This window comes from Lepisosteus oculatus, chromosome 28 (genome assembly GCF_040954835.1).
Source record: "Lepisosteus oculatus isolate fLepOcu1 chromosome 28, fLepOcu1.hap2, whole genome shotgun sequence".
In the NCBI taxonomy this organism is placed as follows: Eukaryota; Metazoa; Chordata; class Actinopteri; order Semionotiformes; family Lepisosteidae; genus Lepisosteus; species Lepisosteus oculatus.
In genome coordinates, this window is record NC_090723.1 from 4366100 (window position 1) to 4392279 (window position 26180).

Consider the following 26180-nt stretch of genomic DNA (forward strand, 5'->3'; position numbering starts at 1 on the left):
AGGGCAGACACAGACATGCGCCCACTCACACCAAGGCCCATTAATTAAGAGCCAATTAATCTACCCGTGTGTCTTCGGACTGTGGGAGAAAATCTGAGTACCTGGGGGAGACCCACAAGAACTCGTGCAAACATCACGCAGATAGCGCCCCAGGTGGGCAGAGTGGTGCCTCTGTGGCTCAGGATCTGCGCCTGTGACTGGAAGGTTGCCAGTTCAAATCCCGCGGCCGGCAGAGGAATCCTACTCCATTGGGCCCCTGAGCAAGGCCCTTAACCCCAACTGCTCCAGGGGCGCCGTACAATGGCTGACCCTGCGCTCTGACCCCCAGCTTCTCTCCCTGTCTGTGTGTCTGTGTCTCATGGAGAAAAGCTGGGGTATGTGAAAAGATGAATTCCTAATGCAGGAAATTGTATAGGGCTAATAAAGAAACATTATATGAATGGAAGACAGGGCCCCGGCTCTGTGAGGCTGCAATGCTGACCACTGCACCACTGTGCCACCCACTCTTTGAACTTCTGATATCCAAAAGTTGTTTTGTTCCTCTGGTATTGCAGTTATGTTACCAAGAGAGCCAGATGGCTGTTGTAGTGTATCCATCTTGTTATGAAATCTGAATTAGGTGTCAGGTGTGCACTTGCCCTCTGGAATCGCGTATTATTTCTTTGTGTTATTTGTTCCTGAGCGGGGAAGGGCTTCACATGGTCACCCCTGAGGGCTGTGTGTGGAGCAGAGCTGTGGCCCGTCAGAGATGTGCGCCGAGGACACAGGTGGCTTTTCCAGTCCGCAGGCGGTTTGTTTTAGGGAGGCAGCTGAGGGGGTGAGGAGGGAGGTGAGCGGAGGACGCAGAGTGGAAGAGGAGGCACACAGGAGCGAGTGAGTTACACCCAGCAAAGACAGGAAGACAGTGAAGAGGGGGACAGGCAATGAGACAGAAAGAGGGGATAGAAGGGAAGTTGTATATGTTAGACAGAAAATATTAAAAAAGAAAGGACAGTTCCTGCTGTTTATTTTTTCTCCTGTCTGCTGTATTATTTCTCCAGTCTGGGAGTCTGGGACAAAAAATGGGACAACTGGTTTCATCCCAAAAAGTAAATGGCTAATTTACTTTTTTACTAAAGCACAGTGTTACTCTTAAGAGACACCAGTTGTCAATATTATGACTGCAGCTGCTGTATCATGTACTCTGTTGCTAATAAAGTATTAAAACTGGAAACAGACGTCTAAATGAAGGTGCACTGTCGTACTTTGAAAAGCTTTTTGAAACTGGAAAGTTTTAAGTTGACATTCTGCTCTTCTGGCAGGAGTAAGTTGTTTTATTTGAGAACAATTGGAATGTCTTCTGTGGAGTCATTAACACAGCTCTCTGTTTCCTATGAAGTGGACAGAAAATAAACAGTACATTGGAAGGGTTCTCTTCTTCTCTTTAAATGTTAAAAGGATAGTTTGTAAGACTTCAATGTCTAGTGTGCTCCTGATCTTTCATTTTATACTTTGGTTTAAAGGTTTGTCCTGTTTTCTAGAAATGTATCTCCAGAAGAGCTACAGTGAAAGTTTTTGCTGGTCAAAAGGTAAATATTTAACCTAGTGAGTACAGCTTTAGCTTAAAATGATATCCGCTGCCTGGTCTTCCAAATAAAACTGCCAACAGCTTTTTTAGAATTTGTGTTTAGATTTGTGGAAACTTAAAAGTGCAGGTGGAAAAAAATGAATTAAACTCGTAGATAACGACAAGCTTTGAACAAAAGGTTTGAAATAATTCCTATCACTGGTTTTCCCTACAGTATGCAGACATGGGCTTATCTGGATTTGCACACCCTGGTTAACAAGTCTCATGATTGTATCCAGCTTTGTTCATCAAACTGGGGACTGTCAGGCACACCTCTCCGAAACCATCCAGTCAGCTCAGTCCAGTCAGTAAGACTGACACAGTTTTCATGAAACTCAGGCCTTGAAAGGGATAGAAAGAATAACATTCTTAGGAACATGTATCATCTGCTTTTCTGGATGCTTTCTAGGGCTCTTTGAGTGATTGACGTGAGAGGTGCTTAAATTAGTGAAGATCAGCCGTCATCACGACTGTCATAAACTGCAGGATAAGTCTGGGCACCCGTTTACATATCTCTGTGTTCCATGGGGATGTCTTGTGTCCGATAACTGTCCATACTCCAGCGTGCAGTGAAGAGAGTTATCCTGGGAGTCTTGTGCTGTGGTTCAAGGAAGTTTCATTAAAATTTCACCTTTCCACTGGCTATCAGTAAGTGATAGGAAATCCTGACTGGAAATGTTGTAATGCCTTACTTTCATTAGTGCACAAAGCGATTATGTTTGACTGATCACACCATGTTTAGGGTGCATCTATGCCAAGAGCAGTGCAAATGTTAATTAACGAGCCAGGATATGAAACACTATTGTGCTGAGATGACAAGGGCTCAATAACAAGAGTGTGAATGATTAAAGAAGTCGATTCAGCAGTCTTTCAGTGCAGTGGCCTGATGTTTTCAGTCCAGACCTGTTGGCTCCAGTTTACAACATGAGCCAGCCGACTGGGAACAGATATTAGTGTGCCTTCAAAGCCAGGAATATACTGTAGTCATGTGGTGCCCTGCCCCCGAGGAATTCTGTAAGGTGCGAAGTGAGTAAATTGCATAATTCAGAAATTGCACAACTGCCTCATGAAGATAGATGGAGAAAATGTGGTTTTGCTTACAGGTTATGAGTAACAGCCCAGCTTCACTTGAGAATCAGAGACTTGAAAAACAGGGATAATTCAGCAGGGTTTGAATAGGTGCCAGGGAGCTTATTCCCCTTGAAAACAAAATCAGATGAAAAACTCAGGGGAGTTTCTTCCAGTTGAATTAGTTTCAGATGGTGGTGAAAATTCAGTCATTTACTCTGTGGTCCCGGCACCATTTCTTCAGCTTTTATTTAATGCAGTGCACTCTCTTGCACCTGATTAACAGCACCAGCATAATTAACAGCATTAGTTGGGAAAGTGCACATAGCTTGTGCATCATCCTGTCACGCTAGATGGCAAGTTTACAGTAAGCAGTGCTGTGAGTTTTTTTTTTTATAAGAAAATACAGTTTTACAGCTAGAATGAAATCTGACACCATTACTGTGAATGGCTTTTCTGTAGTAAGATAATTTGATTTGTATATCAAGCTTTTAAGTTATTGAAAATTAAAAGATAAAACAGGAGTAGAGAGCTGTTATTAGGTCACAAATCCATCTCTATTATTTTGGATGAGATAAGTATGGTGTGCTGGTGGTACCTGAGAACAGGTATACTGATTGTCAGCAGAAACACCTGATTGTTCGATTGTTTTGTTCAAGGTGTAAAGTATGTGCAAAGGCGTGTGTGCAGAAATGGGCCATAGCAGAACAACGAGGAATCACTTGGGCTCAGACGACTTTAGAAATCTTGAACAGTGAGATAATCGCCGAAATCAAAGATCAGTTCATCTCTGGCAGTGCATTCAGGGGTCGTGTGGTTGTATTCGAGCGTCTCTGAAAAATGTAGAGTGATAAATGCTGTCATCTACTATCGCTCCTGATGCCAGAGTTTCAGTGTTTCCAGCTTTGAAAACCAAGGCACGCTGTATTTGTTATAGGCTTGGTCTGTGCAGTCATCCTTCTGTGTTTGTGTTAATGTTTGCAGTTCTTCCTGTTTGTCTCTTGGTTGTCAAAATACCGGTGCCCCTCAGGCCTCACTGTATTGTTACCAGCGTTACATTGTCAAGAGACTTAGCAGCAGCGTGCTTATGTAACTGTGGTATGTGGCTTTTGGCCCAAATATTTCCAGCACTGTAGATCCTTCTGTAGACCATAGATGGCTTAGAGTTGCTAGTAATAAATCCTGATGATAGATACCAGAAATATAGTGAGGTCTGGCATAGTTCTGGAATCAATATTGTAGCCTGAGGGGGGTTACACAGAACAGTGATCCTCACTGTTGGTCTTGGAGAGTCGCGGGGCTCTCTTGTGTTGTTTCTCGTCATCTCTCAGTGACTTAATTGAATCTTTCATTTTCTTGATTGGCTTCCATTACCATTGCTTCCATGTCATTCGTCATCGAGGGGTGTGAGATCTCTATAAAACCTGCAGCGCTGCTACCCTCCAGGACCAGAATCATGAAGTAGAACATGTACACACACTGCGTCAGGACATAAGGTTCCGTTACTAAAATCCTTAAAGAGGTGCTACCACCTTTCATACGCAAGCTGTTACATTCACAAAATGCGACTTATTTGACATTTGTAAAAAAAAATAACTTGTATATCCCCCTTGACCACAACAGCCCACGATGCTACAGTTTCCATCCGTGAAACGTCATGGTGTCTAGTTATCCACTGTCTAGTTATGACGTGGGATAATAATGTGGCCGAGATTTTACAGTATCTTATTATAGAAAGTGCTGCTCTGCAAAGCAAGCAGTGACATTCCTGTTCGACTGATCCGAACAGTCAGTAAGAATTAAAAAAATGGTTTTCAAGAACTGCCTCCTGCATTCCTGTGCATTAGACCTGTCTTTTTGTCAGTTCCTTATTACTAGGCCAGATCAGTTAAAAAAAGCTACAAAAATGAGTCTCGCGCTCCCATCTTCGCTCTTGGTGATCACTGGGCCTGGTTTGCATGTGTGCAGCCTGGCACCAGTGATGAGACATTTCCCAGTTTTAGGGCAGCTCTGTGCCCCTAGTCCGAGAGAGGTGCAATGGTAAAACGCCAGTAAGCTTCTTACCAGTGAGTCAAAGCATCAGAATCAGACCTGTATAAACTGTGTAACATTTTACCAATTAAACAGTGTGTCCACCATGGGTTTACTGTCCCAGAGCCACAGCAACAACTTGTACGGACCTTCTTGAGAACGTTTCACTCAAAATAATGGTCTTTATGGCACAGCATGGTGGCCCCTCAGTGTGATGGTCACTACAGACTCTGCAAAGCAGTTGTGGATCCTGGTTTGATATTAATGGGTGGACGAGGCTGTTTTATCAACAGGGACATAGTTTAGCACCAGAATTCTAAGACATTAAGTGGTGATATCATATTCTGCTTTGTGTTCTCAACGAGCTAAAATTTAATTAGATTAAATTAATGAATTAACATCAATTTCCCTATGGGATCAATAAAGTCTTATCTATCTAATGAGTGATGTATTTTATTTAAGCATGCCCTCCCGTGATGCACTTTGTTCGGGTTTTTTGTGATTTCAGATTTGCCCTCATCTGATGTCTGATATAAGTGCAGTTCATTGAAAGCACTCATAATGTTATTTACAGTACTCAGCGTCGTGCCTGAGCCACGTCATGGCACAGCATCTTTCTTCAATATCTTCAGCGAGCTATATTTAAGCTTGCTTTAAAGGCGCCGGTGACAGTACTTGTATTTCCTGAATTTGGACAACGTTTTTCATTGTTTTGGATTTAGACAGATTTTTGAACAGTCTGCATACAGGCGTGTGCAGAAAGGGCAATCCTGATTTTATTATCTTTTCTTAGAAATGTTTTATCTGTTGGAACCCTCATTTCCCTCTCTCCTCAGGCCCAACTGTCAGTCTGTCCTTCTAAATGTCAGATTGACTCTAATCAGGGCTCCACTAACCTCCAAGGTGCAGCATCAGCTGATCCCAACCTGAAAAGATGAGGGTGTCTTCCTTGTTTTATCTGCAGAATCTTTTCTCTAGTAACACTGGAGGCAGTCTTCTATGTTTCTTGCCCTTAACCAGGATCACAGTTTTGTGAATTTCATTTATTTGTGCACGCTGTCTTACCTCTAGGCTGTGCAATAGAAATCGGCTTTATTGCATCGCTCCGAGCCCTGTGGCAAATGGAGTCTCGCAGGTGGAGCTTTCAGAAATGAAAGGGTGCCGAAACAAAACGGCACAAGGGATTTGTGCTAAATCCTTGTGAAAGCCATCATGTTTGAAAAGGACAAAATGAAAGGTGAGCTGGCAGCCATGGCAACATGGAATCATCAAAAACATCACTTAAAAAGCCTCTGGCTGACCCTTCACCCGGCTGTGAGACTCCCACTCAAACCTGCCCCGTTCATGCTTTTCGGACCACAATGTGAAAACATGTGTGAGTGGATTAATCAGGCGTTGCTGCTGTTCTCGGGATAAACTAAGGTGTATGTCATGTACATATGACAGTGGTGAAACGCTAGATTGGCCAATTTTGGAAAAACATACAATTCCACCAAGGTAATAGTGTTCTGGCCATTTCAGTGAGTACTTTACGTCCACCGGTCTGTTGTCTGGTCAGAGACGCAGCAAGCAGGGGCCTGTCCCAGGTAAAGGGGGCACAAAGCCCAACTGCGAACAGACCACTGCTGTCCCCCCGGTTGGGACAACAGCCAGTGGAGCCTAGCCAGCATGTCTCAGGTGAGAGAAAGTGGAGAGGCTGCACCATGCAAACTCCACACAGACAGACCCCCAAGGCTGCCATCCTGCAGCTGTGAAGCTGCAGTGCTGACATGCCGTTTACAATGTCTGTTAATTCTTTAACCTGCTGAAGAAACTACAGAAAGGCCATATCAGGATGGCCAGAACTTTGATCTCTGTGTGTGTACCCAGCTCGACACAATAAAAATAGATTTTGCATTGTCAGTCAGGCAAAGGAGCAGTGGGCTAGATAGGAAAATGACAATTACAGATAGAGTCAAGGCTTTTATAAGTAACCCAAGTAAACCAAGAATAATTACTGGTAGTTACACTACTGACAGGAGAAATACTTGTTGTTGGTGCTGTAGAATAAGCTCCAAACTGTATTACTTCAGCTATTTTTCATACAGAGGTAGACGAAGCATCAAAGCCATTTTAAATTCCACCAATCGACGAAAATCCCTCTTCGCAGGAAAGCCTATTACAGTAGATGTGTGGCAGCCTATTGTCGGACCTGATGCCTTTATCAACAGCTTTATAAAAAGCATTAGTCTTTATTAGTCCTGTTACTAGGACTTTGTGACTGTAATTGCTCATTGTAACTGACCTTGACAGCAAGAGAAATTACTCCTTGGTTCTTTAAAAAAAACAGCCCCTGGATGATAAGGGCTGCGTCCTGAGAGTCCAGACAAGAACAAAATCCTCAGTGTCCCCCACTCAAGGAATTCAGATTGCAGATCACCGAGGGCCTTGTTTGCCAGAAGCTCCAGGGGTTCAATCAGTAGAAAACTGTCATCAGGTATCAGGTGTAGAAACGGCCTCGTTTTGCTGTTTGATGATGATATTCACACAAACACACATTTGTATCCCTGTCTTTGTGGGAACTCCCCATTGTCTCATTCTGTTTTTATTCATCATTTTGTTTTCTCGCATTTTGTCCTCACATTGATGTCGATACACACACACATATAGGGTGCTTATAGAGATAATTGCCTATTCAGTGCATTCTTAATGTTAACCCACCTGTGTATCGTTGGTGTCTACTTGTCCTCCCTGCGTACAGATGCCATTTCTCATGGTGCTGTCGTCAGAACAGGCCAATCAGCTTATTGAGTCCCCTTCGTGCACAGGGATGCTCTACATGGTGGTTAGTACTGTAGCTGTGCATTCTGTAACGTACAGCTCCACTGCAGTGTTCGCTCTGTTGCAGATTGAGATGGAGGCTTTCTTACTTTTTACAGAAGCAGTGTGAGGAGTGACTTTGTGTTGGCTGGTAGTCGAAATCTTTACCTGCCTGGCCCCCCTGCATGTTTCTGTAATGTGTCTGCAGCTCGCAGACAGCCAAAGGAAAGCTTCCTTCCAGAGACATTAAGGTAGAGCATTCCGACAGCCAGCTTTAAACCTGCAGGCTGCAGAAAGAAGACATCAAAGATGCAGACATCAAAGGTGGGGCCTTTTCAAGACAGGTTTTGAAAGCGATGCTGGACTGCTTCTGTCGACTCAGTGGCGTGACATGAAACGGGCTTAGCGAGTATTCGATGACCGATTCCCATGTTTTTCTTTCCAATTATAGAGCGTCTTTGACTCTTTCCTGACAGCAGTGGGTCCCAATCCCAACGGCGGTGCAGTCCACAGGGGTGGACCCAGCTTTGTCAAAGTGTGTTTTGTAAACTGTAATGAGTGGATCCTAATTGGTTGGTACATCAGAATGTTCACATTGCGTTTGTACACTATATGAGGTGTGTATGTGCATCACTTGGTTGTTAGTGTTAAGTTAGGAACAAATCTGCAGGCCAGAGAGGTTGGAAGGTGATAATTGCTAGTCTTTGAATCTTTTTAGGGTCTGTTGGACTGTTGTGTTTTAAAAAGCAGGAAACAGTGAAAAGGAAGCAGCATGTACAGTATATGGGATATAGGCATTTAAGATTAGTTAAATGTTAAGTTAGCCTGATGGAGCTACAGGTTGTTCTGCTTTCTGTAAACCTGTTTTTTTGTTTGAACCAGCAATAATAAAGTCAGGAACTATCCTAAATCCTTTGGTGCACCTCAGTATGTTGAAGATTTGCATGTGTGGAAGTCCTGAATGGCCAGCCTGAAGCAGGGATCTTATTTCATTGGATTATAGCTCATCTGTATTACGTGTGTTTTAAAAGACCCCTGAGACAAGGGAAATACAGCTTTCCAACACATATCTGTACTTGTGCTGCTGCAGTTTTTTTATCGAAGGCTGGGGATTATTTAGTTCTTCCGTCTAATTCTCCTCCTTCCTCAATGAGGTGTTTTAAGATAAACAGTAACTCTGATCTGCCAAACTGACCTCAGTCTGCTGTTTCCCCTCTCTGACTGCTCTGCAAAGCCAGTAAATACCCAGTGACAGTTTTACAAATTGAGGGGGGATCCTTTTTTATGAATTTTTAGATTAATTTTCATTAAGAACCTTGTCAAAGGGTTAAGATGGTAATGTTGTGTTATATCTCCTGAGCTGTGGATATCGCACATTGAGCGTGAGAGTTCCATCTCTCACCACTGCTTGGCTTGCAGCAGGTCAGGTTGACTGAGAGGTTACCCAGTGTGCGCTTAGGGACTGAGGGCTGTAGCAAGACTTGATCAATGGAGGACCTGTGCCAGAAACATTGAGCCCCATTCACAGCGCCGCAAGACTGTTTGTATGAGACCTCATCCAGTGTTTTTTTTTAAAGATCCATGTTTTTCTTTTCTCCACGGTAGCAATGTTGAATTCAAGGTTTACACTTCTCAGACTTTAGGCAGGTAATGGTGCCCCCACACACAGAAAAAAAATAAATAAAACTTTGCGGTGACTTCGCGCCATCAACAGAACGTCAGACCTGGCATTCAAAACGACAATAAAAAGGTGTGCACTTTGCCTTCCTGATTTCGATTTTCGGTTAACTTCCTTTTCTCCGCCGCAAAACAAGACTTTCACTGATGCTTCAAGGCCTGTCTCGCGATGTTCGTCCTCTCCCTCGGGGGTTGACAATTCGTGGTGTTTACATGCCGGCTCCTTTTCAAGTGTCCCCGCTGAAGAAGCAGCCTCTAGAATCATTAAGGAAAAAGGCACTCCGGGGCTCGGAGCTGTCGCCCGGCAGCGAGTTTTGTCGGAGCAGACAGCCAAAACAGTGACAGTCTTCTATACCTTTGAGTGCCTTATTGCTTTTATGAAACAGGTTTGATTTCCCTAGACCGCACATAACTTGTCCTAGACTCCACATTGTGCAATGTAATGACAAGACTTGCAGTGCTGGTTGACCTGCCATGTCTCTGAGAGTCCCTGTGAAATTATTGGCTCGTGCGTACGCTAGGCGCGTACATCGGTGTTGTTCCAGTGGGCTGTGTGACTGCTCTGGCGAGGTGACGGTTGTGTTTGCCCTGGGCTGACGAGCTGCGAGTGTTCCCTGGACGTGACCTCGATGGGATTTTCGCTATCCCGGTCACGCAGAGCCGGAGCGCGGTGCTGACCTGCTGTCCCCCGTTTCCCCCCCCGTCCCCGCAGACCCGGAAGCTGACCAAGGCGGAGCGGCAGCGCTTCAGCGAGGAGGTGGAGATGCTGAAGGGCCTGCAACACCCCAACATCGTGCGCTTCTACGACTCCTGGAAGTCCACTGTCAAGGGCCACAAGTGCATCATCCTGGTCACCGAGCTGATGACCTCAGGCACCCTCAAAACGTGAGTCTGCAAACAGGCCGGCACAGTTCATTATCACTCCGATCCTGGGCGTCTAGAAAAAGATGTTTTAGAGAGCGTATCTCTACGTCCCTGTGCTTATTCTGTCATATTCCTTCTTAATGATTCTGTTTCATTACTTCCGAATGAGCGAGGCCCCGGCTCTGAGCGAGTGAGCCCGTGGTTCTATGTGCCGGCCTGAGCCAGGTGCTTCTGTGTCTGCAGCTATCTGAAGAGGTTCAAGGAGATGAAGCTGAAGTTGCTCCAGCGCTGGAGCCAACAGATTCTCAAGGGGCTCCACTTCCTCCACACGCGCACGCCTCCCATCATCCACCGCGACCTCAAGTGCGACAACATCTTCATCACCGGCCCCACGGGCTCGGTCAAGATCGGGGACCTGGGGCTGGCCACGCTCAAGAGCGCATCCTTCGCCAAGAGCGTCATCGGTAGGCATCCAGCGGCTGTATTGTGAGACGTCTCGCAGTTCTTTTAACGTTTTTCTTTGCATTTTACGAAGAAAAGGCAGAACCCAGTGTTTTTTAAATGTCGACACTGTGCCCTTAAGCAGCATAAATGACATTCTGTTGCTCTCGAGCGCATGAGCTATTTTTAACTGTAGCACGTCGTTCCAGCAGGCAGAAACATAACTTGGTAGAGCTCTTAAAGGCGGTATTCATAAAGCATTTGTCTTATATTGTCTCCATTGCCGATTAGAAACAAGACAGTATTAAAGAATATAACAAATATCAATATAAATCTTTCGAAATGCCAATTGCAGAGTCTATCGGAGGAAGTTTAAATCTTTTTGTTTTTTGATTTTTAACATCTGAATTGCTTCCTTCTAAGCTCACACAGGACACTGAGAATGACTTTATGAGAAGGGCCCAGAGTGTTTTCGACATTCTTGTTATGACATAAAGCTTCTTTCATTTTTGATGGTGTCTTATGCGAACATTTAGATCGTGTTGGCTGTTCCTGGCTGTCCGATCAGTAAAGTTTGGAGAGAGGTGACTAAGGAATGTCCTTGCAATGCCCTTCAGGGACTCCAGAATTTATGGCCCCAGAGATGTACGAGGAGAAGTACGATGAAGCTGTGGACGTCTATGCCTTCGGGATGTGCATCCTGGAAATGACCACCTCGGAGTACCCTTACTCCGAGTGCCAGAACGCTGCCCAGATCTACCGCAAAGTCACTAGTGTGAGTGCCATCTGCTCCCTGACGTACAAAACATACATCTAGATCCTTGTGGGGTGCGGGGTGAAGTGGAAATAAATCCTCAGGTCTCCTGCTCCTAATTGATTTCTCGGAATGAAACATGTTGGCAGGTCAGCTAGGAGACGTTTCTCTCAGTGCGCTTGGGCATGTAAAGTTAGTCAGACTCGAAGAGTTGCAGATATGAAGCAAAAAGGTGGTTTGAAAGAAAGAAAGGAAATCTTCCACTTTGGGGCTTGTGGACTTTTGTTTTTTTGTTTGTTTGTTTTTTGTTTTAAAGCCCCAATTACTGTTTATTCAAAGAGGGCAATTTAGACTGTCAGACAATATTGTGATTAGTAGGAGAAAACAGCCTAACCTGTTATCAATCCTAATGACCTCAGACGTTTCTTTAAGTTGTGCAGAAGGAAAAAGGAGTAAGTGTCAGTGTTTGCAGATGCATGCAGTGTGTATGTAATTGATGGAGGTTTTTAGCAGAGATGGTTAGAGGGTTCAATGGCGTGCTTTTCACGTAAAGTTGCAGAGGTTTACAAAGCAGTTTCCTTTTTCCTAGGAAAATGCATGTTTTCAAGAACAGTTTTAAGTATCTCAACAAATTTGTTTAATTTCCTCCAAAGGACCCAGAAACCTAATGGCTTGTGCCCAGCTCTTCAATGGTAGTCTTCCATTAAGGGAACTTTCCATAAACAGGCAGTAATAGTTTGCCCGGAGCTACAGCTGGAAATGAAACCGATCTTTAATGGCCCGTGACACTTCAGGGAAAATAAACTTGTAGATCCATGCAAACGTACCAGGAAGAGCACAGGAGGTACAGTGGGCGGCCTGACCAAGTGACCAGTTCCGTGGTTAAAGGAGAAAGGGGAACTGTTGTTCCTACAGTATTTATTCAGGTGTGTTTGACAGAGCCATTGTCTTAAACTGATTTTATTCTCATTATACTTTATACAAAATACCTGCAATACCTAGTAGCTCGAAATCAGCGGCTGTCATTCTTTTTCCCTTTTAAGAATAGGAATCAGTCTACTTTATTGTCCACATACAGTGGAAATGTTTGTTAGGCCTCACTGAGACAACAGTAAAAACACTGTATTTAATGTACAGAGTTTGTAAAACATTTACTATGGATTTTACAGAGTGTACAATTACCATACACGACAGTACAAAAACAAGTTGTAAAGCACCCAGTGGTTACTTAAGTGATTGTGGTGGTCTCTGCGTTGTCTCATTGTCCTTGCGTTGATCTGCATGCAGAAGAAAAATCAATATGGCATTTCTGTGTGCAAATCAGAGAAGGCCAGACGGCTCTAGCAGGGAGAATGCAGACGTCTGCTCCCGACTGTGACAGTGGATTTGCTTTCGAGAAGTCTGTGTGTAAGCTAACATTGTATCTGGGTGTGAAGTGAATCCCTCACCTGTTCGTGGTTTGCAAAATGAGGAGAAAATACAAGAAAAAGGAAACAAGCACAGAAAGGCTTGAGTCCCATAACAAGCTAATAATGCTTCCAGTATAGAGTACAGATGATTTAAAAAACAACAACTTTTACTTACTCTCCCATTGGAAACAGTACATCATATTCTTTATTCACTGGAGCTTGAAATGGGAATTTAATGCGTGGCTCTGTGATCAGTCTCTCCCTTCTTCAGTGATAACACACACCTTGTTGTCCTTGACTGCTGTTTACAAGGGTGAAGTCAGCTGAAGGAGGCTTTGCTCTCTGGCTATCTTGGTTAGTCAAGGGAGCCTCCAGAGTGTGTGACCGAGCAGAAGCAGAGGCACAGCAGACACCCACAAAATCAGTTTAGAGGTGATCTTCATCGCGCCCCCAAATTATAGCGCCTCCCTGCTTTGTAAACCTAACTAAGGGACAGCGTTTGTCATTTTCCCTTCGTTTCTTAAAAACGTACCGCTGTAGGAAATTGTGTTTGCGATCTGTCTCCAGCCTGGAACAGACGAGATGTTTGATGTTGCCTAAATCAGGACTAGAACTAGCAACAAGGCAAAAGCAAACACAGCCTCTCGCTGAGCAGTGAATTTGGTTGGATCCTGGGTGGAGAGTTTGGCCACAAGCGGTCAGTTAGTTTCAAACATGAAAAGCATAACCACATTTTCGAACAGTGTCACTTGCTCTTGGGTCTCACTTGTTCATTATTACTGCCCTTTTAAAAACCTTGATTTTATTCCCCAGAGTTCTGCATCCAGTGCTCAGTCCTTGTCCTTTCAAACCGTGTCCTGACAGGGGTGGGGGGTGAAAACAGCTGTGATCACCCACAGCTGTATTTCTTTTTCCCCTCATCAAAACACTCTTTTGCCAGCATCTCAGTCTATTGATCCTTCAGGTATTGTTCAGGCGTGATGACCTTGATTGACGTTCCCTGAAGAAGGAGCAGCGCTGCTTTTGTTTTATCACTGTTTATGAATGGGAAAGGGATTGCAAACAGAGAGGGTGCGTCTGGGAACAAAGCAGGTACTTACTGATTTACTCTTACGAACCACATTCTGCCGTAGGCCATAACTAGAGTCCTAAATCTTAGATGGGTTTCCAGTTATGGATACTTTTAAAAAGTAAAAAAGTTTTCACACTTTCCATTACGGAAACGACTCCTTTGAAAAGCCTTGTTTGGTTTCTTCTAATCTTGATGCCTGTTTACATAAAACGTACCAGAATATTTGCATTTTGCAATCTCTGCTTCCGCCAGCTTTCTTATCAGGGATTCTGGCCGCTGGCCTGTGCCTTGTCTGCATCTCGTCCTTTCCTCGCAGTGAGAGGGTTCAATGGGTCTCTGATACCCTGATACAGCAGCGTGGCATGGGCTGGTGAGGTATTCCCATTTCTGGCGAGAAAGTGCACAGAGATTTAATAGGTCCAGTGGCCGCTGGCGTTTTCTGTGCTGTGGTCTCGGGGACTATTCTGAGCGGAATGAGCTCGCTTTGCCAGATTGCTCTGGGTGCAGCAGGCATTTCACACTTTTAAAAGAGCAATTATTCTGTCTCCTTTCTTCAGCCCTCCTCTGTCAATTGAGCGTTATGTACTGTATCTCTGTCTCGTCTAAAAACGTGGTCGAAATTAGGTGTTTATTTGCACGTTTGTAGTCTGTTGAGTGTTTCTACATCTTTCTAATGACAATGATGTAATTCAGTTTTAAAGATAGGCACATGCGTTACACTGAATGATTTGCATTTTGGCCATTTCCGTGTTTTTATTTGCCAACACAAATTAACAGTATAGTCAGTATCACCAATCATTTAGAGTACTATTGAAATTGCAAAGTCTCAGTAATGCTGGATTAGAGACATGCAAAGGCTTATGTGCTTGTGCATGCCTCGTGAACATTAGCCATGGTCAGTGCTCAGTATTCTTAAGACTTTCCCTTTGTTTTTTCTCTGCTTCTGCCTTTACATTGCCTTGTCATTTGTTTCTGCAGTTTGTCTATAGCTTACGTCCCATCTTGACTATGAGCCGACTGCTCCTTATTACAGTGTGCCATTCTTTTACTTTGGTGTACCTCACCAAGAAGAAATTCATTTATTGTTGTTTTACAGAACTGGACTTTGTCCCAGACTGCCTTTGTTTTTTGGCTGGGTATGAAAATCTTCCCCCTCCAACTGTTAACAGTGTATCCTGGTTATTTTACTGGTGTGGTTTTGGGGAGGAGGGCAGCAGGGCTCTTTGTTCCTTGGCGATCTCAACACTGGCTGCACTGCAGAAAGGTCCAATAGCGGTGACAGTATCCAGTACATTATTACTTTATTACTTCATCCTGGTGCCCGATACAGGGATGCGTCTACACATCAGGACATAGGGCAATGCGCTGTTTAAGATCTGTGTGCTGAGGGAGTAGATATCTTGTCTGCTGGAATTAAAGGACTCCAGTGCTGGGATTTGGGTACATGAAAAAGCCCTCCATGGTGCTTTTTAAGAGGGAGCTAAATTGGCACAGAAACAGGAGTGAGTGTCGGGAGACTGAAGCAGGCTGCCTGGGCACGGTATCCCGAAGCTGCTGTAGTCTTTTCAGAAATGGCCGGATCGGGAGTTTGGATCACTCATTCACAATAACTTGATGGGACTGACTTGACAGCTTGCCCTTCTGCAGTATGATCTTCAGTCCTTTGGCTTGAATCAGTTTTCATCCTCCTAGCCTGTTTTTTTTCTTAGCCCCTGCCACAGTCCCAGGTAGGTGCAGAGCTGCAGTGAAATGTGATAGACTCATCGATTCATTTGGTGATTTCCATTTTGCAACAAGTGTTTTTTCTTTAACACGTGGCTTGCATATGGCGGCTTCTTCTCTTAAAACTTGCATGACATTGGCCAGCATCCAGCAAACGCCTCTGCCCTGTCACCCCTCTCTGGCCCTGCCCAAAACGGCCCTTCTCCAAGGCTATTTTCAAACTACAGAGAGCTTCCCAGGTGGGGTTTTCTGATTGAAATGCCTGTTGGGAGAGTAAAACTGGGATTGTCAGCTTTGCTTTGAAGTTTAACCTTAACCTCAAACATTTGACACCTCAAGCTTGCAATACAGTAGGTCTTGGAAACACATAAAACATCCCCATGACCTGAATGCTCTCAAGTGAGATCTGAAACCGTATGGGACATTTCCTCTTTAATGAGGGAGTGTGCATCACAGTCTTGACTGTAGATTAGTGCAGAGATTGGGCCAGGCTGGGTGGAACAATTAGGCCCCACACTTACCTGCAGCCAATGCTGTCTAAGATCGCAGACACGACGCTGTCAGTCACAACATCGCCAAGGGCAGGGTTATTTTTAGCGTCGGAAGATAAGGTGGAGAAGAACGCTGTTTAATGGACCAGAAAATATGCCTTCAGAGGTACCATGTGGAACCTGCGCTCAGTGCACTGTGCCTCATTCGTATTTGAACACATCTTTGTTTTACGCAAAGCAGCAAAGATTTAGAAAAGAAGATTTTAAAATGATTTGCAGTTCTTCATGATTTAACTTTGGAAATGATGCATGCAGTCAAACAATTAATTAATTGAATGAAAGACAGTTGATTTATGATGCTCAAGTAGTTTTGTGATCACAGAGCTCTTTGGCTCAACTAAACAGATTCCAGTTAGTTTTTTTGTGACTGTGCACTTTGAGAACATATTAGCAGGGGCAGTAATTGCATAAAGTATCCTCAGAATGGGACAGGCCATTTGCACTGTTAAATCCAATAAGTTAATTTACTTGCAGATTACAGAGAATTGTTGTAAATTGCATCAAAATATTTATATGCAATCCTGCTAAACATTTTTATGGAATTACTAAACTGTTATTTCATTATACACATTCTGAGAATATAGCATTCCAGTCCCACATGAGAGGGCACAAATCTGAAACATACTTAAACTGTGTAATTCAGTTCAAAGTCTTCTGCCTTTCTACATGTTTTTAGAATTGGTGTCATAACAGCGTCTTTGTTTTGGTCCTTAAAACCAAACTATTTTTTATGTAGATTTATAAAAAGCTTCTGTTTGACGGTAGCTTTTTTAGAGTCATCTTAAGATCTGACCTCTGAAAACCTGAACTGAAAATTAACTTGGGTCAGAAGTTTAGCACAACTGGTGGTCTGTAAGTAGTTCCCAATGGCATACAGCAGCAGTAGCTGATAAAAGTCCCCAGCTCATAGCTGATGTATCTGACTTCAGAAAGTGATCTGATGGGGTCTGTTACGTCTCTGACAGGTGGGCGTGTCAGAGGAGCATCTCTGTGTTGACCTCAGGATTTAAAGATCTGCGGTCTTAATAAACTGAGCCACAAAGAAACACAAGAACAGATTGTATTCATGAATTACTTTCATTAGACGAGTACGTAAAAGGCAAGAGTCTTCCATGCTGCTTGTTCGTCCTGCTGTTCTGTGTTTATGTTTGTGATGATGCCTTAATGACTTTGTATACAGTAGGAGCATACATGCAAATAAGCATTTCATAGCACTTGTGCACATGACAAATAAACTGAGCTCTGGTTGTTTGAAATTGAGTGGCTATGTTGAAGCGGTGAAGATAATTTACTCTGCAGCTCTGCAACAGGGTATTTGCATTTGTTTTAAATACCTGCTATCTAATTTGAAACTTATTTAACATATTGTCAGTTATTGAATGGGAGAGATAATTAACAAAATTGTTGGAAAAGTGTGATGGGAGAGCAATGATTCATTATCGTTTGACTACACATTGGGGTGGGATGTCTTGGGCTGCAGATCGGCAGGGAAGCATTTTCTTAAAGCCTGCTTCAAAGAGCTCGGCCGCTGTGGAAGAGGACAAACCTGAACCCTAGATCTCACAGCTTGGCTCGCGGAGTCCCAGGGGCTGCATTGCTTGTTGAGGCATGGCCATGCACTAGCAGGCAGGAGTCTGCGATGTGGAGTACAGACCAGCCAGAGCACAGCGCTGTCTTGTAGGGGGGCTGTGGAGGGAAGGGGGTTGGGGGTGGGGGTGGGCCGTGGCTGGTTCTCAGTATGTCAGCAGGGCGTTCATCTGAAACTGCAGAGACAGCTTCACAAAGTGTTAACGAGCTCTTTGATTCCCCGGGGGCAGAGAGCCTTGTACAGATCCATTCTCACATTTCATGTTTTGCCTCTTGACTCTGAGACCAGTGCAGGATGGCAAAGAACAATCTAGCTGGACTCGAGTCTGAGCTAAGTACAGTTACACTTTAGCTGTTTGCTGTAACCTTTCTTTGTGGCCTGTGTAAGATTGTACTTACTGTACAATGCCACATTCCCCTGGTGATTTATATTCTACAAGTGCAAGCAAGCTTATGCACTTTGGGAATAATGCCTCTTATTTTACTGAGAAGCATGTCATTATGCTAATAGCTGCCTGTACAAAAAAATAACTCTCAAAAGTATTTGTAAAACACCATTAAACCATTAAGAACCAATTAAGGAGTAAAAACAATGGATCATCATCATGCAGCATGGGATCAAACAAGTGCGAGATACGTTGGCGATCTTCTGTCTATGACTGTCTTCCTCCAGCTCAATCCAAAAACCATCCTGATTGCAAATTGCAAAAGGGCTTGACAGCAGCGATTCCAGGCTGTAGCCTGATTTCATTGAAGCTCAGGAGCTGAGCAAGACTGGGCCTGGTCCGTAGTGGGGTGGGAAACCTCTAAGGAAAACCAGGTGTCTGCTGTAGGTGGTACAGTATTTGTGTACCAGTATGTGGCGCTGTTCCCTCTGGATCAGGCTTTCCTCTTAATTCAATTGGTGAAGTAATTTCTCATTTCTCCACCTAATCTGGTGTGCAGCGGGGGTCCTGCTGCATTATGGCAGCTGCTGTACAGTATATCACCCGGATGGGAGCTGTGTTTAGAGAATGCGCATCAGTATCGCATTAAAATGCAGGCAATTATAGATATTCTTGATTTTTACCCTTAGAGAAAATCCAGCTCACTATTTTCCTTAGTGCGAATGTGATCCACTCTGTTTTTCCCTGCTCATTGCTCTCTCCAGTCCTGCAATTACATGGTTGTATCCTGTAGAATTGTTATTCTCACTGTGTGTATGACCCAGGCTAATGAATAGCAAGTGTCTGGCTAAAGTAATATTGTATCAGTCTGCTCTCAGATAGTTCCTCCTTAAGACAGAATGTTTTGATTTGCAGCTGTACTTTTTATACAAAGTGCCAGTGTTCAAATGACAATGCCATTTTAGTCATCAGGAAATATAAAAGCTGTCAATTAAGTCTTAATGAAAATGCTTAATTTGTTATTAAGAAAGCACCTTAACATTGAATGTAGCCTCTGTTAAAATCCCATTGCTTAATAAAAATATTAGTGTTCCCAACTGTCTGGCTAAATCTCCTGTCCCTGTCATTCACTTTTATCGCCTGAAAGAACCTCAAGGTCATCTTGTCAACTTGGCAGACGGAGCTTTCCCTCCTTGTCTCTCTCTCTGCCTTTGCGGCTGGGATTTTTATTTCGTTTTTTTTTTTATGGTGAAAGCATCTAATTAAAGAGAATCGTTAATCCTGCAAGGAGCGAACGATGCCTTCACTGTATGAACAATGAGGGGCTCCTCGTCGGCAAGGTCACAGAAGGCTGCTGTTCTCCCTGGGTCCCACACAGACGCCCAGTAGGGAATCTCCTTTGTGCCCGGTTTATAGAGCTTAGAGAGAGCTTCTGCACACAAGATTGTGTGTTGATTTTTTAAGGCTCAGATAAAGCACCAAAATCACACGGCGCTGCTGGGGGAGGTTTATCAATCGCATGGTTTCACTTTGCTCCAGTCAAGATTTCCCACACCTCGCCGCCAACGTCACTGGTGCTGTGCCAGAGGTAAATGGCAGCGTACAGCCACAGATTTCAATTTAGATGTGTTCTGGGGGGGTTGTTTCTCTCCGTTATTGCTAGTGACTTGACCGTTGTTTTTCCTCCGTTTCTCGATCTTGGCAACCGGCGGCGTGGGCTGTGATTGATGAGGATCCAGCAGCACAAAGCAGTTTCTCGCTCAGTGAGGTCTATTAGGCGGGAGTGCGACACACCTTCACACTGTAGGCACTGATGCCGATTCCTCTAATAAGCTGTCAAACGGTCCCTGACAGGCGGTTTGTTTCATCCGGCACCGTGCGGAGTGCAGAGTTAGGACTCGCAAACTCAGGTGGTAAACTGAGGATGATGGTAGTCTTCTCTGACAGTGCCTCCATCATACAGTTTGGGCTGTACAGGATACACTGTTGCTTTTACTCATTCTATACAGCTGGTTACTGTGACTAGTCTGGATTCAACCAGTCATGAATTGGCTTACAAGACCATTTTCTTTTCTTGTCCTGATTATCAACAGCAAACCCTCTTCAGCATGAAACTTAAAATGGCAAAAATGTCTTTGAAATCACATACAATGGGCATTTTAGCATTTTGCTGTCTGTTCTTTACGAATGTCTCATGGAGGCTGCTATCACTAAAAACTGGCTTTATAGAAGGTGGCCATAATCCAATTTCTCTGATCCAAGTAGGATTTAAACTACTTTAGTTTTATTAACTTCTGCACTTTGCCTGGAAGGTCACTGTTTCGTTTAGGGCTTGTTGTGCAGCTTTTGTAATTAAATCAGTTTCTCTCATTTCCATCCCGAGGTTTACAGATACGCACATACTGTACAGTACAAAGGCTTCTGGGCTTTGAACTTAATGTGTGAAAGTGCTTGAAAGTGAATCTTTAATACTTTCATGATAAAGCCAAGGGTTTCATTAGGGATGTGCAGTCCAAGCTAAATAAAAGCAGCAGAATATGTCTAATCTACAAATGCAAACCTCTAAGTGCACATTTCTGTTTCTGTATATCACTGTTTCTTTAAATGCTGTATTGGAAAAACACTTCACAGCTGAGGAAGGTGATTCCAAAGCTAAAGTAATCATGCAGAAAGATTTACACAAGTTTTATTTGGAATCATCTTCTTCTCCCACCCAATCAGGAATCCGTTCTGTTTTCCAGTCAAACCTGCTGCATTTCTGTTAAGACAATGTCGTGTCAGAAAAGGACATCTTTTAACAATGCTGGGAAAGAACAAGAAAAGTTGCTCAAAAGTCGTGAAAGATCTCCTGGCTCAAAAGAGAGAAGCCACCAGTCAGGTCAACGTACAGTATGCTGTTGAGAGTCTTTAGATATTCAGTTAAATACAATTTCCAGATTGCAGGTTTCATGCACAGTATAAACTCAGCCATGTCTGTTTGAGAGTAAGATCGCTTAGTTTTTCTTATTTAGATTGTTTCCCTGTTACTTGTTAAAGGATCTTCAAGAAAGGTTATTGTTGGTTCATTACAAAAGTGCTTGAAGTGATTTTTAATAAAAGTGAGCAAAGGCTCGGAACGGTGCTATACGTGCCAACTTTTAGCACATACTTTTCCTGGCGGCATTGATGTTACCTAGATTTCATGACACCTTCACTGAGAGGACCGAGAGTCAGCTGTTTCAAATGCAAAGCTAACTGCGTGTCGAAAAAGCTGAAAGTGCAGCTGAAAGTGCTCACAGTATCCGAGAGAGAGAGGCAAAGATTAATTTTACAGTTGAAGGTCTTTAAAGAGGTGAGAACTACAGTGTAACAAAAAACTGGAATACAGAGCACCCCTGTGATAGGCAGGGATGCGACTCCAAGTGGCTTGTCTGAGTAGCTGTGACTTTCACTAAGCTCTGGTCAGGAATGCTCCTCCTTCCCAGTCTCTCTCCCTCTCCCACATTCCCAGTCCATAGCCTCAGTAGGTGCCCCGGTATCATGCTGACTGCTAGGAGATGCCAGTGGTTATTTTCAGCCTGTGTGCTGTAAGTGAAGGGTTACAGGTTTCTCGAAAGGGAAATGTTTATGCTATCAACATGCCCTGTGACGATGGCAGAGTGTGTCTGCACAACATAACTGAGCAGAACATGACACTAGCACAGATCAAGCCACCATCACCCTGCCAGTGATGTGCGTGTTCCTGTACACTGTAAGCAAGCATTTGATGTGTTGAAAACATTTGCAAAATGAGCACCACCGTATTAAAGTGAGCAACCCTAAACATAGTAGAGTTAGGAAGGAGCAGGTAAAGGTTTATTCCGAGCTGAAAAGGAAAAGAGACACAACGTTTCGGCTGTGCAGCCTTCCTCGGGTGTCATTTTAACTTAGATTAAATAATAGAATTACGTTACCTTCCCACAACACAGCCACGTCTGTGGCACAAATACTAGCTGTCTGGGCGAGCATCTGCATCAGGCCCTGCTTGACTGTCAAAGAAAGCTTCCGGTATGTTAACCAATATCTTATATCCTTCAACTAATTTGTGCAGTCATTTATAACTTTTTTTAAATTCCATGTCATTTCTCCTTACCCTCTCCATGCATGCATACTGTAGTTCTGGAAAGCATGCGTGCATATTATTTCTACCGAGACTGAGTGCAGTGATATGACTCTATAACTAAAATGCGTCTCATGTGGTTTGTAAATGTGACTGAATATTTAACCCACAGTTAAGTAATACAGTATCTTCTGTTACAGCTGTTGTACTTTCCATACTCCGTATTTACTGTAATCTGAAAGACGATTCCAAGCACCGCGCACTGGTGATTTCAGTATTGCATATCCTCCTTACGTGCATACTGTAAGTGCTCGGTGTTTGGCCATTTCCTTTGAGCCACTATAACATTCAGCAGGCAGGACAAGTGGCAGTCAGTGCTGTCCTCTAATCCGATTTCCCCATCCCATACCGCTAAACCAGCTTACCGGGTTAGAGATCGCTGTTTGGGCTTTTCTTCAGACCTCGCCCTGTGTGGTGAGGCAGGGGAGACTGGAGCCCTGCAGTGTGGATGAATTGACAGAGGTTTTCCTCTCCTTTACACCCCACAGCCCCCATTATTAACCCATTCATTCCTCCATGTGTAGAATACAGTGTCTCCTGGTAGAGCAGTGTGGTTGAGCTGTGGAGCATGTGGAACAGAAACTCAGCCTGGTCCCACAGGGGGCAGTACTGAAGCACCTTTCTGTTAGGACGTGGTGCCATTGGTTGTGATGGAATGGTTTTGTATGGCTAGGATAGGAATAATGGGTTTTGAAACATGTGAAAATAAAAAAAAGCAATGACAAACTAATGTTAATATAACTCATCAGTAATGCTTTGGACTGAAGTGTCCGATTTGAGAAGCAGCACTGGCTGCTGATGACAGAAAATATAGGGGCATCCGTCGTGAGATGTGAGAGGGCAGTACGTGCCACTCGATTACTTCGAAAGGGTTCTGCGTTGTGCATTTCAGTGGACTTGTCAGTAGCCCAGCCTTGTAAAAAGAGTTTCTGTGATGCTGTCTTCCACAGGGAATGAAGCCTGATAGCTTTTTCAAAGTGAAAGTCCCCGAGCTGAAAGAGATCATTGAGGGCTGCATTCGCATGAATAAAGATGAAAGGTAACCGTGCCGTTTTCACTGCTCTGAGCTTCCACAACACACTTCGAAATATTAACAGATGCCAAGCTTATAGCCTAACAGTCAGAAATCGCTGAGAAACCAGGCTGGAGGGTTAATCTGTGTGAGTAAAGATGGCAGAGATCCTGGGAATCATTGTAAAGAAAACCAACTGTACCTGTTAAGCTTGTTATACCAGGGAAACAAAACAATAAAAACAGGTCTAAATATGTCCTCAGTGTGTAGACAATTATTCCACTTCTGTCAATTATCTTAATTACAAGGGATTTCTAATGACAGGAGGAAGGAAGGGGAAGCTATGAGCAAACTGTTCACTCTGGGGCCCTTTGTAGGCCGGTTTTCTCATGTAAAGACCTGGGCCAGAGGAGTTCTGTGGAATCTGTGTCTGTCCCATTTCATTTTATTAGGACAAAATATCGGAGCGTTTTTGGTTGCTTTTGTCTTCCGCTGATGTTCTGATCGCAGAGTGATCGGACTGCGGGCTCGATTTGTTCATTCGCAAATGCGCAGTCTTTGCAAAACAAAGCAGCATCCACCTGCCTGCTGAGCACAAAAGCCATCTTTCCCTCCCTCGCCCGGAGGGATTATCTGACTGGATGTTTTAAAATCCTCGGCAGGATTATTCCTGTTTGATGTTTGCTTCCGTAGTCCTGTCCCTGAGCGATAACACACTCAAGCTACAGTCCTCTCCAGCCTTCATTAACGTGATTGATCTTTTCTCAACAGGACGTATGGAGGATTTTATAAGAAAGGATAGAGGTACATGTTTAAAAGATACACTTTTGAGTGAAGGGGCAGTACGCACAACATGTTTTGGGACCTGGAGAAAGGTGCTTTGTCCATTGTCCAGTTAATTAAGCCATAGATCTACAGTAGGGTGCAGTGAAACCCAGAATATGATGCAACCGCTTTTGTCTTGTGAGATGTCTCATTAGACCCCTGTCTCATATGGTATTCTTTTAGTTTTTCCACGAAGGCATTTATGTACAATGTCTATAATTAGTGAGGCTCAAGTAGGGAACTGCTTCAGCCTGCGCAGGCAGCAAAGGAATAGGTAAAGGTTCATTCCGTGCTGAAAGGTAAAGAAAACAGAATAAACACACCTGAAGAAGGCTCCACAGCTGAAATGTCGTGTTTCTTTTCATTGCCTTTCAGCACGGAATGAACCTTCACCTGTTCCTTTGTTGTCTATAATTAGAGAATAAAAAGACAGGTGACCTATTCCAAAGGTGAAAAAAACTGTGCAATGCTGAGCAATGAAATTTGGTAAGGAACAAAATGTGAGACACACACAACATGAACATGGCAGAACACAGACACACGCTTGAAGAGCACTCCACAGTTGTTATGTTTTTTTATTCTTTCTTTGCCTGCTCATTTGCAGCTGACACACCTGCCCCACTTGGACCTCAAATAAAATTCTGTACACACACAACCATCTTCCTCAGGGCAGCAGCGATGGTCTCTGGGCAGTTCCATGCAGCACTGTCCCATGGTCTTCCAGGCATGCAGCCCTGCAAGGACACGGACGATGATGGCCACACCGAGAGAGGCCATGATGAGGGTCCTCTGGTGTGGAGCTTGCTGTCATTCTCCAGGAGAAATTTGCCCATTGTCTTATGTGTGTGTTAGCCCCATATCTTTTCTCCACAATGTGTGGGACAGTTCGCTTAAGCGTCAAGCACCCTGCAGATATTTGTGCAGCATTACAGAGCGTCACAAAGAAACCCCTCTGTGCTCCAGCAGACTCTAAGTGCTCTCCGGCTCCCCCCAACCGCGGCAGGTACACCATCCAGGACCTGCTGGACCACACCTTCTTCCAGGAGAACAATGGCGTGCACGTGGAGCTGGCCGAGGAGGACGACTACGTCAAGTCGGGCCTGAAGCTCTGGCTGCGCATGGACGACACCAAGAAGCTGCACGGCAAATACAAGGACAACAACGCTATCGAGTTCCTGTTTGAGCTGTACAAGGACGTGCCGGAGGAGGTGGCGCAGGAGATGGTAAGGAACACCAGGAAATGGCCAGGAAAGCTGAAGGAGGAAGTTCCTACTGTAGGCCAACCCCTGTGTCTCTTCGTGGGGACTTGTTTTGTCCCACTGAAGTGATTTTTCTTACATTGCACCGTTTTCTGCTCTTGCTGATCAGAAGAAATTCATTATTTTTTTTTACATTTCACATATAACATTTCTACCAAACCGTCCTGAAAGCCCATTTTTAAAGTTAAGAACAAATACAAGCTTTAACACGAATTTAATGGGCAAATGGGATTTTTTATTTAAAGTCTTGATTCATTGGTTTGTTTCTAGTCCCCCTGAAATGCAAGTATTTGACCCCTAAAAAACAGCGGACCCCCTTAACTGCGTTAAGAGACCTCAGCCTTTTTTTCCCAATCTCCTCTGCGCCCAAGATGTTGTCCGATTATATTAATCCACCTCCCCCTGGAAAGAAATGGCTTCGGTGGGACACAGTGGGGATTGTAGGGATTGCATCTGATATAAAAGCTCATTTATGATGCAACTGCTGTTGGTAAAAGGCACATGAAGGGAGAGCAGTTATGAAATCTTCTTCTCCCCTGTTTTTGAAAGGGATTTGTTTTATGAGCTCTAATAAAGTTCAGATTAAGCCACAAAAATGTGAATCCCATAGGGTGCAAATAAACCCCACCTCAAGCCCTTACCACAGTCGACCCATTACAAGAGAGCTGACATTGGCAACGGCTAAAAACAGCTTTATTAACTCTCCAGCTCTTTATTTTGACTCTTCGTGTATTTCTAGACTCTTGTGTTTGGAGTATTCGAAGCTAGACGCAGTCAAACAGTACAACACCACAGACTCTTAGTTCACAGTGTTTTATTTGCGCTGTATTCTTACAGCTTTGATGGTTTTAACACACATACAATATAGCACATTTTCTTCCCTGCTCTTCTTACTGTTTCCTTACAGTTTTCCGTGACACTTGTCACTTTATGCTTCCTACAGTTCTATGATAATATTTTAATCTATTCTAAGACATTG

The 26180-nt window shown here is 43.9% G+C and overlaps 1 protein-coding gene across 1 annotated transcript in view; it reads left to right on the forward strand.

Annotated features, from left to right (window-relative positions):
* The window catches only part of LOC102692505 (serine/threonine-protein kinase WNK4), a 68949-nt gene that overhangs the window by 21345 nt on the left and 21424 nt on the right, over positions 1-26180 (forward strand). Inside the window, exons 2-6 of the mRNA XM_069185731.1 lie at positions 9894-10066; positions 10289-10509; positions 11104-11261; positions 23056-23144; positions 24946-25165. Coding sequence (XP_069041832.1) covers positions 9894-10066; positions 10289-10509; positions 11104-11261; positions 23056-23144; positions 24946-25165 — 861 coding nt within the window. The remainder of the gene's footprint in view (positions 1-9893; positions 10067-10288; positions 10510-11103; positions 11262-23055; positions 23145-24945; positions 25166-26180) is intronic.